Here is an 18,715-nt window from a genome sequence, read left to right on the forward strand (position 1 = left end):
ACAATGCTGAATAATATGACTATATTTACCAGAATTTTTTGCTTTATTGGTGCAAAGTCACAGACACCTGCCCTCATCTTCAGATCTTGGATAATGTCTTCCTTTGAAATCAATTTGAAAGGATCCTCCATAGTTACTTCCTCGTCAGTTGCACAGTGAAATATTTCTTGACTTTTAGATGAGAGGAAGATTGGGATGACATTTTCAGGAAGGCTATCTGTTGAGCATGGAAGTAAGGAATAGTTTAAAGTTGATTGCCATCGCAAAGAACCTACAGAATGTTATTCCATTACACAATTTTCATTTGAATATACCTTTATCTTCAGCTGCATCTTTTGAAGGTTGATCTTCCACTTCTGTTTTCTTAGCTTTCCCTAAATATTAAAAAACATTATCAGTAAGTTTTACATTAACTTGGTTGAACACATAGATATAGATATTACAGCAGTAAATAATTAGACAATATCAAGTAGTTAAGACTGATTAATGAAAATATAACAAATTCATATTCTATGGAAAATGTTACTTTGAGCCTATTGAATACAACTAAAATACAAGATCGATTAGGATCAAATGCAAATAGCAAAACATTTTTATTAACTTGTTCAAATTTGGAACTGACATACACAAGTACCAGTGTAAAAAATACTTATTATTCTGTGAATGAACTTTTTCTGATTTCTTTCTATGTCACTTTATCAGAAAATTAATTTTTTACGGTAGTAAACTGTTTTCATTGAAGTCATGCATAAATTTCTTTTATATAATATTTTTTTATAATACAAACCTTTGCTTTGTGAAGTCTTCTTGCCTTTTGAAGGCTTTGAAGCTTTTGCACTACCCTGTCTGGAAGGTACATTTTCACCACCTTGTGGTTTCAGTGTTCCACTCTTGGCCCTTGATGTAGGCCTAGAATCATTTTCTGCCTGTTTTACTTCAGTTTGTGGTGTAGGTGCATTATCTTCATTGGATGCCATCGTGTAACAGTGTTTGCTAAATACATAGGAAGAAATGCAGAGAATATTCAACAAATTGCATTAGTGTGATGTATTTGAAAATAAAGTTCAAATACAGTATTACAGTAGAAAACCTATTTAAGGGAACACATTCAGAATCAAATAGTGTCCCCTTAATAGGGATGTCACCTGTATAGGGATACCCATATTCAGGGGCAATAACAAACACGTGAAACTTAATCCTAGGCCTAAAAATGGCATGGTCATACAACATTGACACATAGCATAGGCCTATTATATAGAATCTTGAATTTTAGTGATAAACTTTAATTTTATGCCCCATTAACGGCAAAATTTTAGTTTATAAGTATTATAAATATAATACGAAATTGCTAATTTAACTGAATTTAGACATAAAATAAGACTGAAATTAGATTTTTTTTGTGTTCACAAAAAATAAACGTGGATGATTTTGTGATAGGTCTGCAAAGAAAAATAGTAGGCGCCAGAAACATTAGCCTAGCCTAGCCTTGCCTTAATGTAGGTTCTGTTATCTATCAGACATAAACACGGCTGACATGATATTTTCAGTTGCTAGTACTGTATGGACACACTACATAATATTTCATTTTAATTATTTCAAATCTGGGGCACTGACTGAGATTTTGACCATTAAACACACATATCTCAGGCCTACTGGATCGACTGCAGTGTGCGAGATGCAAAGTACAAAAACTAATATCAATAAAAGGGCGCACTTTATTTATCACTCACGATTGTATCGGCGATGTAAACAGTTCAGTAAAACTTAATGATGTTTTTTTTAATCAATTGTGGGATAATTTAAAATATCTTTACATATCATGAATGTACATGGCATTGGTGGGCGAGATAAAAAAAAAATAGATAAGAAGATAAGGATGTGGCGGGTTCACGAAACAACTACCCTGCCTATCTTCGACACTCGATTGTATAAAGTATACACAAAAGCGAGAGCATTCCACAAGGCCGCAAAGAGCGGCCATGGTCCCCAGGGCAGATTTGCCTAGGACCCAGCAGGATGGAGGGGCAGATCCCTGGTGGGGGCCGAAGGCGAATCCACCAGAAGCTACAGCATTTTAATAGACTAGAGGACTAATTTAATTGATTACAGATTATATTTCACAAGGTCATGAAAAATAAAGTACTGTATAGAAACATGAAAAGTAAAAGCTATCCTTCCTTATTATTTGTAGAGCTGAAAAGATTCATAACATATCAAAGTTTACGGTGGTGGATCCAGGAATTTGAAATAGAGTCCAGAGAGGGACTTTTACAGATGGAGGGTCTACCTACCTCATTCACACCATATCGTGGGAAAAACACATGAATGATACTGGATAAATGTATACGTTTAATAATTTTTATTTACATTATTTTATTTTTTACCTAGTACAGAACAACAGTAGAGCATAGAACTGCAATTGGTCTGGCTAGTGAGCAGACGGGTGGTAAACAAACCTATATTAATGGAGTTTGTGAGTGTTTGAAAAAAAAAAATCGGGTCAGTGGCCTCTCTGATGGTGGAGAGGGGATGCTAACCAATTATTTATTTTACATGTGCTAATAATAGTAATGCATGCAATTTTTCTAAAAAATATTTTTTAGTGAAATTTTGCCGGGAATAAGATTTTTATTGTCATGGAAAAATAATTTTTTTTTTTTTTAAATAGCAAAAATTGTAATTTTTTTTCATACATGAGGCTCCAAAATTTGATGAGTGCTGGGATGTGAAACTAGCAAATAATTATATTTTAATATTTGGCCTTAACTAAAATATTTTAACAAACTTTTATGTTCTTTCTCTTTTTGAAAATTGAACTCTCTTAACCCGGCCTACAAAGTCTGGGCAAAGTAGGAAGCATAACTGTACTGTCCTAATTTCTAGCTAGGCTTAAGCCTAGGCTCAGGGTCCTAGACCTAGTAGTAGTAGGCAGCCTAGTAGTAGGCCTAGGCCTAGGTAAAATTAAATAGGCGAAAATGTATCAGTCAAGACGTTTAGGTCCCTATAGGTGGAAGAGACTCTTCCACCTATAAACGTCTTGACTGATACATTCTCGCCTATTTAATTTTACCTAGGCCTACTACTAGGCTGCCTACTACTACTAGGTCTAGGACCCTGAGCCTAGGCTTAAGCCTAGCTAGAAATTAGGACAGTACAGTATGCTTCCTACTTTGCCCAGACTTTGTAGGCCGGGTTAGCCTAGGCTAGCCTAGCCCTACTAGGCTATGGCCTAGCCTAGGACAGGTTTAGTAGGCTGTAGCCAAGGCCTATGTATGTATGAATTTGAGCAGGGCATTAGTTTAACTATAGGCCATGCCTGCCTAGGCCTAGTTAATATAAATAATAATGATTTACAAAATAAAACTAACCCCTAGGCCTAGATCCTAGGCCCTAACTTACATTACCGTCCACTCTGTGCAGCCTGCCGACGACGATCATCGTAGCGTCCAAATGATGTTGCCATAGAAAAGGGTCCCCTAACCTAATGAAAATCGTGCTCTGACGGACGGATGACGTTCGACTCTTGAGCTCCTCAGGACTCACCCACGGCGGCCACGCTATATTAATGACTTAAAGGGATTTTGCGGATCAGGTTGCTTTAGATAATTCTTTAAAAAATTTAAAACAAAACGATTCTACAGCTAGTATCTAGGTTAAGCTACGCGGCATATAATGTAATAGTGGGTAGGTTTATTACTCAACAATAATCGCCTATTTTCTAAGGAAGGGGATATAGCTCAGTGGTAGAGCATTCGACTGCAGATCGAGAGGTCCCTGGTTCAAATCCGGGTGTCCCCTCCAGCTTTTTTTTTTTTTAATCCTTTTTTTTCATTAGAGAACTTGGATTCTTTTATTTATATAATTTTTTTCTCTAGCCAAAATATTACATTTTTTTTCCTCAGGCAACTTTTAAATGGACGTGTGTTAAAGGTCATAGGCCTAGACTGATGCCTGCCTATTTAAAAGGAAACAATTATAAATATAATTGAGATTATTAACCGCAGCAAAATAATTATATTAAACTGCATCCATATAAATATGTCTACGAAGTGCTCTGAAATGGTATTAAATAGGAACTGAAAATGCGAGTGCACTCCTACTGGACCGGAAACTACTGTACATGAATACCAGATCCCTGTTTAAAGAACACTTGTTTAGCATCCCATCCTGAACGTCCAATTCAAGCCCACAATTTTTTAATTCTTAAAATCAAAAATGTTACAATTACCAACGTGATGCCTAGGCCTACTGTTATATAATGGAAATTTATGATTATTATAATATAGATATACAGTGCAGTAATAAACAGTTGTTGCTTGTATTTGACATAAGTATTTAATATCTTATTGATTTTAACCAAGCTTTTTTTATTTTTTTTTTGACATGGCCTAAATTTCCATGCAAGTACAGTAATTATTTCAGTTAAAAATTAGATTTTAAAGATGCATTTTCCCCTGAAAAATTCATAAAAATTATTATTATTTTAAAATTTATAAATATTAAATTGCTCTTGTTAAACATAATAATTATTAACCAATCAAATTGTTACTTCAAAATGAGCAAAACAATCAGTATAATCAACCATCATCAAAAAACGTATTTTGTTTCAATCTTTGTGTTATTGGAAGCTAATAACATACATGAACCTTAAATGCACTACTGCAGGTATTTGATAATTTAATTGTATTAGGGGTTTCCATATTACGGCAGTTTTAGATAAACATAAATCAACAAGATTGTCGTCATCATGTTTCACCATCATTAATCATCAATACAGTAGTACTGTATCTGCGCAGTGGCGTATCTAGAAGTCTTGTAGTGAGGGTGATGATGGGAGCGTAAAGGTTTAGTAGGGGGTTCGATGATCAGTTGAGAGGCGAACTCGCACATTAAGGTGATTTTAACTACTTTTTAAAGACTGGGGACACAAGTATTTTTGTTTTAATATCTAATTTGTACTGTATTTTGTAATATTTTTATTAATGTAATCCTGTAATTGGCTTTTAACTGTTAAATGGTGTTCATGGATGTAGTTATAGTGGGTGGAGGTGGGCGGGGCCACCCAGCCTTGAAATTTTCCACCCAGTCCAAATGTAATTCCATGACCTTCCACCCACCTTTATTAACCCACTTTCCATCCTTAAAATCCACTCGCATTATCTAGAGTTCTCTATCCCCACCCTTAGTTTTCATTAGCTACAACCCTGGGCATTTGAAATAAAATTAAAATAAAATAAGGTAAACAACATACTGCATAAAATTGTTGGGATTTCAAAAGCCAAGCATATGAAGGTACTGTATTAGTATGTTCAAAAAACAAATGACAAATACAGTATTTGGATGAAAGTATTTAACATCAATGACTTGCATTATGTATCTTTTTATTCCATCAATCTCAGCCTTATCTACATTATAAATAAAACATGTAGTATTAAACAATCCTCCAGAATGGTAGATACAAAAACTCAATAGATAACACTAAAAACAACAGCATTTACTGTAATATACAGTACAGAACTACAATAAGGCAAAAAAAAATTCATGTTGCCCAGGTTTGCAGATTTCTTTTTTAAATGTACTAATTGCCCTCACACTCAGTTCAGAGATGAAGTCTGTGCCTCCATCTCTCCCAGGCATTTTGGTTGATAAAATGGTTGCCACGGGTCTAAAATCCAGGTTAAGTTACAAAATTTTGTAGTAAAAGCTTGAAAAGTTAGTGCCTTTGAAACATCTTACAAGTATTTTGGGCTCCTTTTTGCCAAAAAAACCCTAGATCCTCTAAATCATGGATTGGTCAGCTTGTGCAACAGAGTTCTCTTTGCTATGATACACTGAAGTTTTGCACTGTAAACCCAGGCACTCACTGCGTTGTCTATCTCTGTGAGCGATAGACAACGCGACATCGTCTGCTAATTGTCGGTGACAGTCTTAACGGATCATTTTGTGTCCGTCGTCATGTTGCGTTCTTTATAGACTCACGTCAGCCAACACACGTCATGCGCAATGAGTGCCCGGCTTAAGTTATTTATACTGGGGAAAAATATGGCGCACACGTTAACAGAGAAACCATTTATATACAAAATATGGGTACACATGTTAACAGAGAAATCATGTATATACACTGGAGTTACACTAAAAATGATGTACTTACTAATGTGCTATATTTAATTAATCCAAAAGCAACAAGGTAGTGCAATTTTTTGACCACTGATTTACTTTATTGCTGTATAAAAATATTCCCATGAGCAACTGAATTCAATCCTCCAAATTTTTGAATAGTATACTTATTGAGGGAATATATTGGGATTATTTTGATTTTCCCATGAGCAACTGAATTTAATCCTCCAAATCTTTGAATATTATAATTATTGAGAGAATATATTGGGATTATTTTTAACCTTGCCAGTCCAACCATGGTTGTGATCTTTTCCGCAAAAAAAAATTACAGCAGTGAACACAATAGTGAGGGCAGTACTGACATGGTTGAGTTTGTAAAATACAATATGTGGTAACAGTTGTTTTATGCATGTCTGACAAAATTCACTATTGAGTCAGCTTAGTACAGTACCCATGAAATAAAATTAGAAATGGAATTGGTAATAGGAAATTTAAAAACATTGAATTAAATATTATTAAACTAATGATATATTGATATACTGCAGGAACAAATCGCAAGTGTTAATGCTGTCCTCTATGACATTCCATGTAGTTATATAGCAAATTTTTCACTAACTTCATGAAGGAATCTACTGGAAGGAATGTAAAACAATCTTTCCTGCACTGCCAGATAAATGCTTGTTGAGCTCACATCAAAGATCTTATAAGAAGATAGCTTTCTCCGCGGTATGCATGTAACAAACAGAAGAGTGCAATTCATGCAAAAAACAATAGAAAGTAATTGTAAATGAAAGAGGGCGTCCTAGTTGTTACTATGGTGGTTGTTCCAGAATTTGCACTGAGATCATAGATGTCAAAGTTCAAAAGTAATTGTAATTGCAAGAGGGCGTCCTTCACTGCGTTACTACAGAATTTTCACGCAGAAATCGCTATCTTATTATGTGAATGTACACCCATAGTGAAGTGCACAGCACCACACTGTAATACAAGTACGCTTGGAATTGACAGTGACAATGTGTTATAGTAATAGATAATATTCACACAGTACTGTATATCATTAGTGAAGGTGTTTTCTACACCAATTTTTTTTTTCCCGCAGATTAACAATATCTGCTTTTTTCACATGTTGATTCAGGTCAGAATGCTCTTATCAATTGTGTTGTATTTGTGAATATTCAGCATCACTGAATGATCACTGTTCTATTTACAGTTAATAGCTTTTGTTATTAGCCACATCAGGTATCCCCTTCAGTTCACAGTACTGCTTAATCATCCTTTTTTTAATAAACTGATCAAAAGACTTTAATAATAAATCATTCTTATACACAAAGTACCTTCCTGTTAAGTTCACTGTATGTGTTTTTCTCATTTTTGTATGAATGTATTTTACAGGTATTTCTTCCAAAATGAGTAAATAAATGCTTACTCTTAAAATAAGCTGTTCCTTAATCTCCAAAATATTCAAAATCAAGATATTTGTATGCAAATTAAAATCAACAAGATAAAAAATATGTTGATAACATACTCCGGGTGACAGCTGTTAACATCAATGTTGCATCATCTCGCTAACATACTCCGGGAGACTGCTGTTATGATCCATATTGCATGTTGCTAGCATACTCTGAGACTGATGTTAACATCAATGTTGCATGGCACTAATATACTCTGAGAGACTGATGTAAACATCAATGTTGCATGGCGCTAATATACTCTGAGAGTCTGATGTTAACATCAATGTTGCATGGCATCAATGTACTCTGAGAGACTGATGTTAACATCAATGTTGCATGGTGGTAATATGCTCTGAGAGACTGATGTTAACACCAATGTTGCATGGTGCTAATGTACTGAGAGACTGGTGTTAGCATCAATGTTGCATGGCGCTAACATACTCTGGGAGACTGCTGTTACTATCAGCACTTACTGATACATCATTACTTAGTTTCTCCATGGCAACATCAGTGCAGGATACACCATTCATTTGAGAACTTGAAGATTGTTGGTTTTCAGATGCTGGGGGGATGTTTTCACTATTAGGATTCTGTTCCCAATCAATTGTAAACCTTGTCACTCTGGGATTTGTCTCCAGGATGTTCCGAAGTATCTAAAAGAAAACATTACCATTTTTTTATATAAAAAATAACCAACAAAATCAAAGCATGTAAATTAACTAAAATTAAAGAAGATTAAATAAAATATATGGTGGAAATAAACATTAAAATTCAATAAAGAAATCCACTTAATGATAATTGGTAATATTAATTCTCTAACAATATTTGTAAGGATTGAGGCCAGGATTTGGAATGCTACAGCTCAACTCCTATTGATGACTGTCAATTTTTAGCCCAAAATACTTTGATAAAATCAATACAGTATATTGCTTGGGCAACACTACATTATTTTACCTGATGTACACTCAATAATTGTTCAAATGTCTGATACCTTATCATACTCTGGATTTGAGGGTGGAGACTCGTTCATTTCTTGGTCATCATATTCATTATTTACATAATAACCAACTCGTACAAACTCTTGTGTCCGGTAGGAACACGTGATTAGTGTAACAGTAACACCAAGTAAATCTTGAATTGGAATCTTCTTAATATCTGGTGCATTTGCCTTTGAAAATAAAGTTTTAAAAAAATTAGATATTAGAACAATATGAGTTGCATTGAGTCTAAAGTAAGGTGTAGTGGACTGAAACCCAGTAATCTATTTGTGATCCATGCTTTAATAATGAGTACTATAAAACTTCAGATTGAAATTCAGCACTCTGTGACCCATGCTGTATCAGTTATCCACCTTAAAACTTAACCCTTTGAAGTCCCAAGGGGGTCTATTCTAGGTCGCTGGGGCCCCATAAAGGGTTTTAGTAGGTTTCTGAAAAACACATAATAAATTTTTATGACTAACTTTCTGCAAATGTTGGGTTTGATTGTTGGGTAAAATGTTTTGGGCTTCCGAAAAATAGCAAAATTGTTCGACTTTTTTACCTAGGTCAAAGGTCATGTGCCCCAAAATTGCAATTTAGGGGCCAAAAAAGGGTACATTTTTCCCATAGACCCCATGTAAACGGCACTAAAAAAATTCCTATGCTCATAAATGTTACGCATTATGTGGAATAAGTTGTTTTCTACAGAAATAAAATGTGTTTTTTTTATGCCCAAGGTCACAAAGGTAATAATTTGGGGAACGGCTTCTATCACAAGCCCCCTCCCCCAATAGAGGGCAAGTCTACTGTAGCTAGGCCTACATATGCTTATTTCTAACTAGGGTGGACTACTGGACCTATGATATATTTCACTAAAACTAGTACACTTGATGAAATAATAATATAATATAATAATAATAGAGAAGATGGGGGTAGGGATATTGAAATATGAGTGGGGGGTCCATGTACATGACCAAACCCGAAATGAACGTTTGCAGACCTAGGCCTAGCATTACTGGTTGCGCTGCTAAAGTTTCTAGTAAAAGTCTTTCCTCATATTCATATTATTTATTAATTAATTAATTATTATATAAACAATCCTGCTATCCTCTTCTATCCAAGTACATCAATCACTAACAGAAAAAATTGCTGATTTTTGCTCTATACAATCGCTAAGCCTTGCCTAGTTACTATGACGTTAGGGAAATCCTCTAAAAGAGTCACCAACAGAGGGCAGTATTAGTAAAGCAATAGGATAAATAGGTCCATTAGTCTATAACATAGGCGGTAAAAGTGCAGACTGTAGACACATGCAGCCTGTCTGTGACTTTGTTGCGGCCTGCAAAAATAAATTAAAAACCCTATGTGCATGGTCCACTAACAATTTATGACTATAAAATACTTGTTTTTACGGCCCGAAGCCAATCATGTATGAAAATTAATATTAAAACTGAGAATAAATGGGTATATTAGCAGGGCATGAAGGTTCTTGCAAGCACAATGGAAGCATTAAAGTTTAGGTGCAGTCCTCTGTGTTAATTCAAAAATTGCCTTTGGCCCTCTGGCTTATTTTATGCCCACCCTTGACTGATTGATAATGACACACTACTCTAATATTTAACTATTAGGGTTACCATTGAAATACAAAGTTCTGGACAAAGGACAGATGTCTGACACAATTGATGATAACAATAATAATACACAATTATAAATATTTGTGTATTATTATTGATGATGACAATAATAATACACAAATATTTATAATGCACATTTTTTAGAACAATGATCAAAGGTGCAGTTTACCTTGAGAGTGTATTGCATAAATATGTTTTAAAATTTACTTTAATGTATTTAATTTACTCAAAGTTTTAACAAATAAGGGAAGCTCATTCCAAAGAGGACAGTACACAAAGAAAAGGTGCATTATCACCAGTGTAGATATGGAACTGGATATAACAAAGATGTAGTAAATGGCAGTAATAACTTGTTGATCAAAGATTACAATGATAACAATCAAACTATTTATTGTGACACAAGCTCTCATTTGTTTCATTTTACAGATGTTATCACAAACAGCTGTGAAAAAAGTTTGATCCTAAAGTTTAAAGAAAAAGCACAGAAAAAACAAATACCATACTATTGTTTCTTAAATAAAGCAAATTATATTCAACTTCCTAAATTTCTTACCTGGAAAACAAACATGTGATTGCCTGCTGGCACTGGCCCTACAAGAACCGTATCAAGAACCTGATCATTATCTTCACTTTCTGCCGAACCTACATAAATTATCTTCCACTCTAAATCTGAATTAAATTGTAAAAGATATTAAATTGCCTGTCAAATTCAAAATTAAGTCAGAGCTTTTGTAATGAAAATATTCAAGATACAAAAAAAAGCAGTTTGCGCAGCAGGAACGGTTTGGTGTCCCAACATCAAGATAAGGAGTTTCAATCTTTCTGTGTGTACTTTGCATGTCCTTGAACGAGGCACTTTATCTGAATTGCTTCTCTCACCTCTGACATTCTACAAAAGATTTTGTTATCTTTGAGATTCCTGAATGATGAGCTTTACTTAATACATCATAAGAAAAATAATTATTAAATAATTTTTAAATAATAATAATAATAATAATAATAATAGTTGTTACTATTCTCTAAGCTGCGGGAATTAGCCATTAGTATTGTTTTATCTCATACAAGTTCAATTTTAAAAACAAATGTAAAGATGATTATTCACATCTACATGCCCATCACTAAATACATGACATGAATTCAGTAAGATTGTGTGCACAGTTTTTGAGTTTACAAACCTGGTCTACTCACAAACACACAAATAATTACACAAGAAAATGTCAAAGGCCAAACTAGTCTATTAGAAGAACCACTACTTACATAGTAATCAAGAATTAAATCAAACAATTAACCAACCTTCAGGTAAATCCTCCAAACATTCAAATGTGATTTCAAATTGAAATGGATTCAGGAATGAGGCAGGGTTGTCCAGTACCCGCACATTGGTAATTTGAACTTTGGCCATTTCAGAGATTCCGGTTACATGTACTAGTTTCTTTCAGTCGTCGGTGAGTATTATAAACAAATAATGTTCTGTATGGCAATGCTTAAAGTTTTCTAGTTTATTTAAGCATAACATACATTTTGAGAGTGACAAATATTTCAAACCAATTTTACCTGGAAGAGAACAAAAACTGTGCTTAGTGATAAAAACAAACATAAATTTTTGTGACTCCACTGTATCAAAAATTACAGTGAAGCATGTACATGATAGGCAAGTCGAATGGCCGAGTAGTTAAGGCAGCGGCACCGGAACCTATCGGCGCTGATTTAAAGAGCACGCTTGCCTGTGGTTCTGGTGGTGGAACAAGTCTTCTCAGATAAGGACTACAAACCGTAGGCCAGTGTACACAATTTGGATGTTGTGCACTTTAACGAGAACAGTACATCTTTCGAGACGAGTAGGCAGTTACCCAGATGTACTACCCCATACAACCCGTTACCCTGCGCTTACAGACAATCAGGTCCTTTGTAGAATATACTGTACCTACATAAACGAACAGTATGATCAAACACTTGTATTGAAAAAATATAAAAAAAATAATAAAAATACAATTAAGCAATGACTTGCAGTTCAGTTAATTCCTGGGCAGCTTTTAGATAAGCAATTTTCACTTCATCTTGGTGAAACTGTCTCAATGTCATTTGATAGTACAGTATACTGCTCCTTGATATGCTTCTTACAGGTTGTCAAGTGGTTGTAGAATAAAAATAAATAAAAGTGAAATAGGGAGTATAATTCAATAAATTGGATTGGATTTGATTTATTTGGTGTAAACACCAAGGATAGCCCACAAAAGTCTAGAAGACTTATTTCCAGTGGGGTCCTTCTGGTAGTGATTGGGCAGTACACTGGGAGACAATCCCCTACTCTTTTCCGAAGAGTGTACTGCGTTTTTTAACATGCACATGGGCCATAGATGCACAAGGGACCAACAGCTTAACCGTCTCATCTGAAAGACGGTGTGCTAACTTGTATTTCAGCCTTCCAGCTGAAACACAAGGAGAGGCAGCGATGGGAACCAGCTGGGACCTAGAGATCTTCACGGTTCAGCGCACACAGTGGCTACCACCAGATATGAAATATATATATATTCCCATATATGATTATGATTCTATTTATTCTTTAATTCTTTATAAATTATAACAAAAAAAATGTTATAATCTATTTAACAAATTAAAATGTTTGATAATATTAACGGAATGCAAAGATTAAAACGATGATCATTTACCTGTATGAACATTAGAAATGGTTAACAAATAAATAAGTTAGGCCTATCAAATGAAAGTTAGATAAGAAATAAATTTAAGTTTTGCATATACGTACAGTAACAGTAAGTACAGTATGTATTTATGTACAGTACGTACAAGGATATTAAATAGAATAATCTGTTAGAAACTACTTAAAAATATGTGATGATCATTATAAAATTATTAGTTGAATAAAACATTATACAGTTAAATGAAAAAACTTAAGTGAAAATGATTAAACAAATAATTATCCCTCTACCTGGGTCTACGTATGGCCAGTACACAGTAGTTTCGGCAGTGAAACTCGAAATTGTCCCCTAAGTAGGGGTTTTTGGCTGATTTTCATACAATTACAATAACATAGATTCTTCATAAGTTTTTTAAATTGACCTATAAGAATGAGTTATAGTTGAATTTATAACAATAATTTACAACACAAAAAATAATTAATTTATAATATTTAATTAAATCTACAAAAGTTTTATATGTAGGTACGCGACTATCCGCTGTTGAGAGCGTGATACCATGGTACCGCTATCATTTTCTGCCAGCAACTTGACTGTCTGCACAGCCCTCTATTTTTGCTGCAGAGGTCATACTTATTGTTTTCACTATGACCCGAAAATACTGATGATGTAGTTCACATTTTCCTGTTTGACCTCATCATCAAACCAATTTTTTTCAACTTCGCAAAGTGAGTGACTTTATTGCCAAAAGTTTTGGTTGTCAAAAACATGCAATTATTTCAAAGAAGACAAGTTTATTTTGTTCTAAAACCAGTTTATTCTGTTAGTTTATATACTCATCCACAACTGTGTGTAATATATTTTAGTTAATTTGAACACTGAAACCTTGTTTTTGACCAAAAATTTAAATTTGTTTGTTAATGGAAATTTCCCAAATCTATCTGTTTTTGTGGTGCAGGCTGATGTCAAGCATGTCTGGTCTTGCTGCAATCACATACAGGTATCACAAAACACATATACAGTGTCACGATTTTATGTTTTATTTTGTTAATTGAATCCAAGTTTATATTGCTCTGAAAACAATTTGTGTCAAGGCTGCGTTCTCCCGAAGCCGTCTTAGCCGTCCATTTTACCGGTAAAAATAACTGGCCAACCAGTAAAAATTTTGAGTTTGTAAAAAAAAAACTACTGATTAGGCCTAGGTAGTCTAGGCTGGCTCTCTTTCAGTAATGTCTTTCCAGTCTATTGCTATGAATGTGTGTTCTGGTTTCTTCATTTCATTAAACCCCACTCAAATGGGGTAACACCTCACACTGCATGCATTGCTGAATTTTTATGGACAAATTTACCAGTAAAAATTTTTCAATTGGGAGAACACTGCAAGGCCAGATTTGTTATACTTTGTTTAGCGAACCCGCCGATTACAAATATTGATGATTTCGAATATTAAAAATAAATTTTAATTTTGGCCAATTAGTGCACCCACCGCAACGAAAAAGTGGAAATTTCAGGAAAAAAAATAAAATGTTTTCTTTATAATTATGCCCTCAGCTGCCTTGAAATCGCCAAAGATAAGATATGTATATTTCTTTTAATAATATAAATTAAAGCATTTAACCATCCTATTTTACATTCACCAATAAAATTTTATTTTTATTTTCTCCTCCGTCTGGATGTTCCTGGCAAAACTATTTGCTAAATAGGAAAACTAAAATTTTATTTTATTTCATTTTTACTTCTATTCCGTCCTCTTTTTTTTCAAAAAAATTAGTACGCGAAACAAAGAATAAAAAAAGTTTTGTCTAATTAATATATTTCTTCATATCTAGTTTTAAAATCTTGTATTTTTTAAAGTCTTTTTGACCATATGTCTTTATACATTGAGTTATGTCTATATAATTATAATGGTAATTAGTTACTTTTAATTAATTAATTATAATTTAATTAATAAATGATTGAATTTTAATGAGCTTCACAATTCCTTTTTGCTCTCGTTGCATGCTTTCAAATTCTTTATATTTTATTGAAATACATTATGTCTAAAAAACAAAGAAGTTAAAGCAGTTTTTGATAATTTTTCAAGAAAATTTTCTATAATTGTTTACATTGGTTTTGAAGGACCAAAATCAGGCATAATTAATAATTTCTTAAATTCTGTAACTTTGTTGATATTTGACGGAGGATATAGGTATCAATGTAATGCTACATTAATTAATGGCAATGCTCTTTTAAATGGTACTTACTGGCTGCAAAGGAATTCCTTGCATTCAAAATTTGTTGTCACGTACCTAGCCTATATAGAGTATAATATATGGCAATATTGTTTCTTCTTGATTCGAGTGAAATGTTAATGACCAAATATTCTTTGAAGATTGTATTTGCGGTTTTTGTTTTTTGCTGCTTATAGGCCTAGGCTAGCCTTTGCAATGGCTAGCTTAGACCTCCTTAGCAAAGCCTAGCCTAACCTCTGTGTAGTCTACGCCTAGCCTACGCCAGGCACGCACAGGCAAAAGAGTGGGTTACACAGGCAAACACAAGTCGTCACAGTCAAGACAACCAAGACATTCATTGGCCTAACTGGCTAACTAAGTGTAGGCCTAGTATAGGCCTAGGCTAGGCTAGGCTAAGCCTAGGGCTATGCTTATACCAAACAAACCTGAAACTTTTCAAAGGCGCGATGATTTCATCAGAATATTATTTGTTATATGTAAATTATCAAGCAAGCATTGTAAGTAAATAGGCTGCAGTCTTCCTCCTTATCAAAGAAATCCAAAATTTTCTGCAAATCGCAAATCGCGCGAAATGTGAATGAGGTTAAAGTTCAGGACGAGAAACTGGCGCAAAATGTCAATCAACATAGGCCCTAGGCCCAAGGCTAGTTTTATTTTTTGTATTCTTTTGTTGTTTACATTTATATTTTTACAAATAATATAAAATTAGGAATAATAACTCGATTTTAGTTGACTCATAAAAGATTAATATACTTAATACTACATTTTAAAAACCTTATCATTGCTGTCTTAAAAATATAATGTTTTTGATATATAGGCCTAACCCGCCAGCGATTTTTTTTTCCGTACGAAACATTTGCATGAAACTTCACTCGGGCCATTTCGGGTTGACTCGAGTGAGTACGATACGAGGAGCAAGAGCAGACACTTCGCAATGTCGTGACGCTCGAGTTTTACAATTATTGCTCTTTCTATGTTTACCCTTTTGACCTCCTGAATTCTGCAATGAGATTTTCGGGTCGATTCAGCCGAGACGGCCCGAGTGGAGTTTCATGTAAATGTTTCGTACGGAAAAAAAAATCGCAACCCGCCATGACGGTAGTGGCTATCGGCACTGCCGCAGTTTGCCAAAAAAAGCTGCTGTTTTCTATCGGCACTGCCGCATAATAATAATAATAATAATAATAATAATAATAATAATAATAATATTAATAATAATAATTATAATACAGATAATAATAATAATAATAAATAATTAAATAAATAATAATAAAAAGTAAATGATAATAATAGTAATGAATGAAGATCAAAATATATGATTGAAGTGAATTCAGTTATTTATTAAAACAAGATTTGGAGGGCTGGACTGTCATGAAGTGTTGGTGTTGTATTAATGATGTTCTAAATATTTGCCTTTATTATATCAATAATTGATTAGGTCTAGCTTAGCCTATATTATTTTTAACATTATATTATATTTGTTCAACAATTAGTTTAAATAATAATTTCTAATTAAATTATTAAATGTATACAATATATATTATATAGGCCTAGGCATATACATAAAACAAAAAATAAACAAACAACAACAACAATAATAATAATAATAATAATAATAATAATAATTTTACGATAGTTTGATTAATGAAATAGTAATAATCAGCATATTAAATAAAATTACGTCCATGCAAGAACCTGCTTTTAAATAAAAACGTTATCTATTTGATTCTGTTTTAAAAAATAATCTTATAAATTATAAGTTTATTTTCTGCGATAATTTTATTCAAATATGCATATTCATGTTTCAATGTTAATATTATGGTTGATAAATAATATATATTAAAAAAATAAATAATAATAATAACAATAATAATAATAAAGATGCTCGAATAATGCTTTAGTGAATAATTAATAATACTTCAATAATGCTTCAATAAGCCTATTTAAGATAGTGTGATTAATGAAATAATTGTTGATTAAGTTATAGAAATATAATAGGTAGGCCTATATACCATTAATAATGATTCAGCATATTAAATCAACAATACGTCGTAAATGTAAAATTTCTTTGGTTTAATAATAATAATAATAATAATTTTACGATAGTTTGATTAATGAAATAGCAATAATCTGCATGTTAAATAAAATTATGTCCATGCAAAACCTGCCTTTAAATAAAAACATTATCTATTTGATTATGTTTTAAGATAGTGTGATTAATGAGATAATTGTTGATTATGTTATAGAAATATAATAATGATTCAGCATATTAAATCAACAATACGTCGTAAATGTAAAATTTCTTTGGTTTAATAATAATAATAATGATAATAATAATAATAATAATAGTAATAATAATAATAATAATAATAATAATAATAATAATAATTTTACGATAGTTTAATTAATGAAATAGCAATAATCAGCATATTAAATAAAATTACGTCCATGCAAAAAACCTGCTTTTAAATAAAAACACTATCTATTTGATTCTGTTTTAAAAAATAATCTTATAAATTATAAGTTTATTTTCTGCAATAATTTTATCCACATATGCATATTAATATTTTCAATGTTAATATGGTTGATAAATAATATATATATATATAAATAATAATAATAACAATAATAATAAAGGTGTTCGAATAATGCTTTAGTGAATAATTAATAATACTTCAATAATGCTTCAATAGGCCAATTTACGATAGTGTGATTAATGAGATGATTGTTGATTAATTTATAGTAATATAATAGGTATATAATAGGTAGGCCTATATTCCATTAATAATGATTCAGCATATTAAATCAACAATACGTCGTAAATGTAAAATTTGTTTGGTTTTTTTCAATAAAATTTTGCCTATATTATTCTGTTTCAAAAAAATATTAAATTATTATTATTATTATATATATATATATATATATGTGTGTGTGTGTGTAAATGTATATGTATATATGTATGTGTATGTATATATATATCTACATATGTATATGTATATATATATGTATATGTATATGTATAAATATATGTATATATATGTATATTTATATGTATAGGCCTATGTATATATATATATATATATATATGTATATATGTATATATATGTATATGTATATATGTGTATATATATATGTATATATATATATGTATATTTATGTATATATATGTATGTATGTATTTATATGTATATATATATGTATATGTATATATATGTATATGTATGTGTATGTATATATATATATATTTATGTATATATACATATGTTCTTTTATATAATATAATTATATATACAATATATATAAATATATATTATGTATATATATATATATGTATGTATATATATATATGTATTTATTTATATGTATATGTATATATGTATATGTAAATGTATATATGTATATATATATATATATGTATATATATGTATGTGTATGTATATATATATTTATGTATATATATACATATGTTCTTTTATATAATATAATTATATATACAATATATATAAATATATATATATATTATATATATAATTTATAATAATAATAATAATTTAATAAAAATATCCATTTGATAATTAAACAGCAACTTTTCGAGTGGCAGTGCCGATAGAAAATCGGAGCTTTTTTCGCACTGCGGCAATAATGCCG

The 18,715-nt window shown here is 32.0% G+C and overlaps 2 protein-coding genes and 1 non-coding gene across 4 annotated transcripts in view; 1 reads left to right on the plus strand and 2 right to left on the minus strand.

Moving 5' to 3' along the window:
- Window positions 1-3,548, minus strand: part of LOC117101112 (WD repeat-containing protein 63-like) — a gene marked incomplete in the record, with an annotated part of 18,349 nt that extends 14,801 nt beyond the window's left edge. The window contains 4 exon segments of the mRNA XM_033240998.1: window positions 30-217; window positions 315-374; window positions 788-993; window positions 3,405-3,548. Coding sequence (XP_033096889.1) covers window positions 30-217; window positions 315-374; window positions 788-993; window positions 3,405-3,463 — 513 coding nt within the window.
- A 178-nt stretch (window positions 3,549-3,726) lies between these two features.
- On the plus strand, window positions 3,727-3,798 carry Trnac-gca. Its single transcript has one exon. It is a non-coding gene; the product is annotated as a tRNA-Cys (tRNA).
- A 1,545-nt stretch (window positions 3,799-5,343) lies between these two features.
- Window positions 5,344-15,679, minus strand: LOC117101114 (histone chaperone asf1b-B-like). Of its 2 annotated transcripts, XM_033241002.1 has the most exons (6): window positions 15,493-15,679; window positions 13,130-13,260; window positions 11,476-11,736; window positions 10,736-10,851; window positions 8,560-8,736; window positions 5,344-8,221 (listed from the first exon to the last, which is right to left on the minus strand). In XM_033241002.1, the coding sequence occupies exons 3-6, from the start codon at window positions 11,582-11,584 to the stop codon at window positions 7,985-7,987; spliced, it is 639 nt and encodes a 212-aa protein (XP_033096893.1). In that variant the 5' UTR covers window positions 11,585-11,736; window positions 13,130-13,260; window positions 15,493-15,679; the 3' UTR covers window positions 5,344-7,984. The 2 variants fall into 2 exon arrangements, with proteins under 2 accessions (XP_033096893.1, XP_033096892.1); XM_033241001.1 differs by lacking the exon at window positions 13,130-13,260.
- Window positions 15,680-18,715: the final 3,036 nt, after the last annotated feature.

The sequence above is a fragment of the Anneissia japonica genome, unplaced genomic scaffold (genome assembly GCF_011630105.1).
Source record: "Anneissia japonica isolate Jap-2015-1 unplaced genomic scaffold, ASM1163010v1 scaffold4054_len1135799_cov195, whole genome shotgun sequence".
Taxonomy (NCBI): Eukaryota; Metazoa; Echinodermata; class Crinoidea; order Comatulida; family Comatulidae; genus Anneissia; species Anneissia japonica.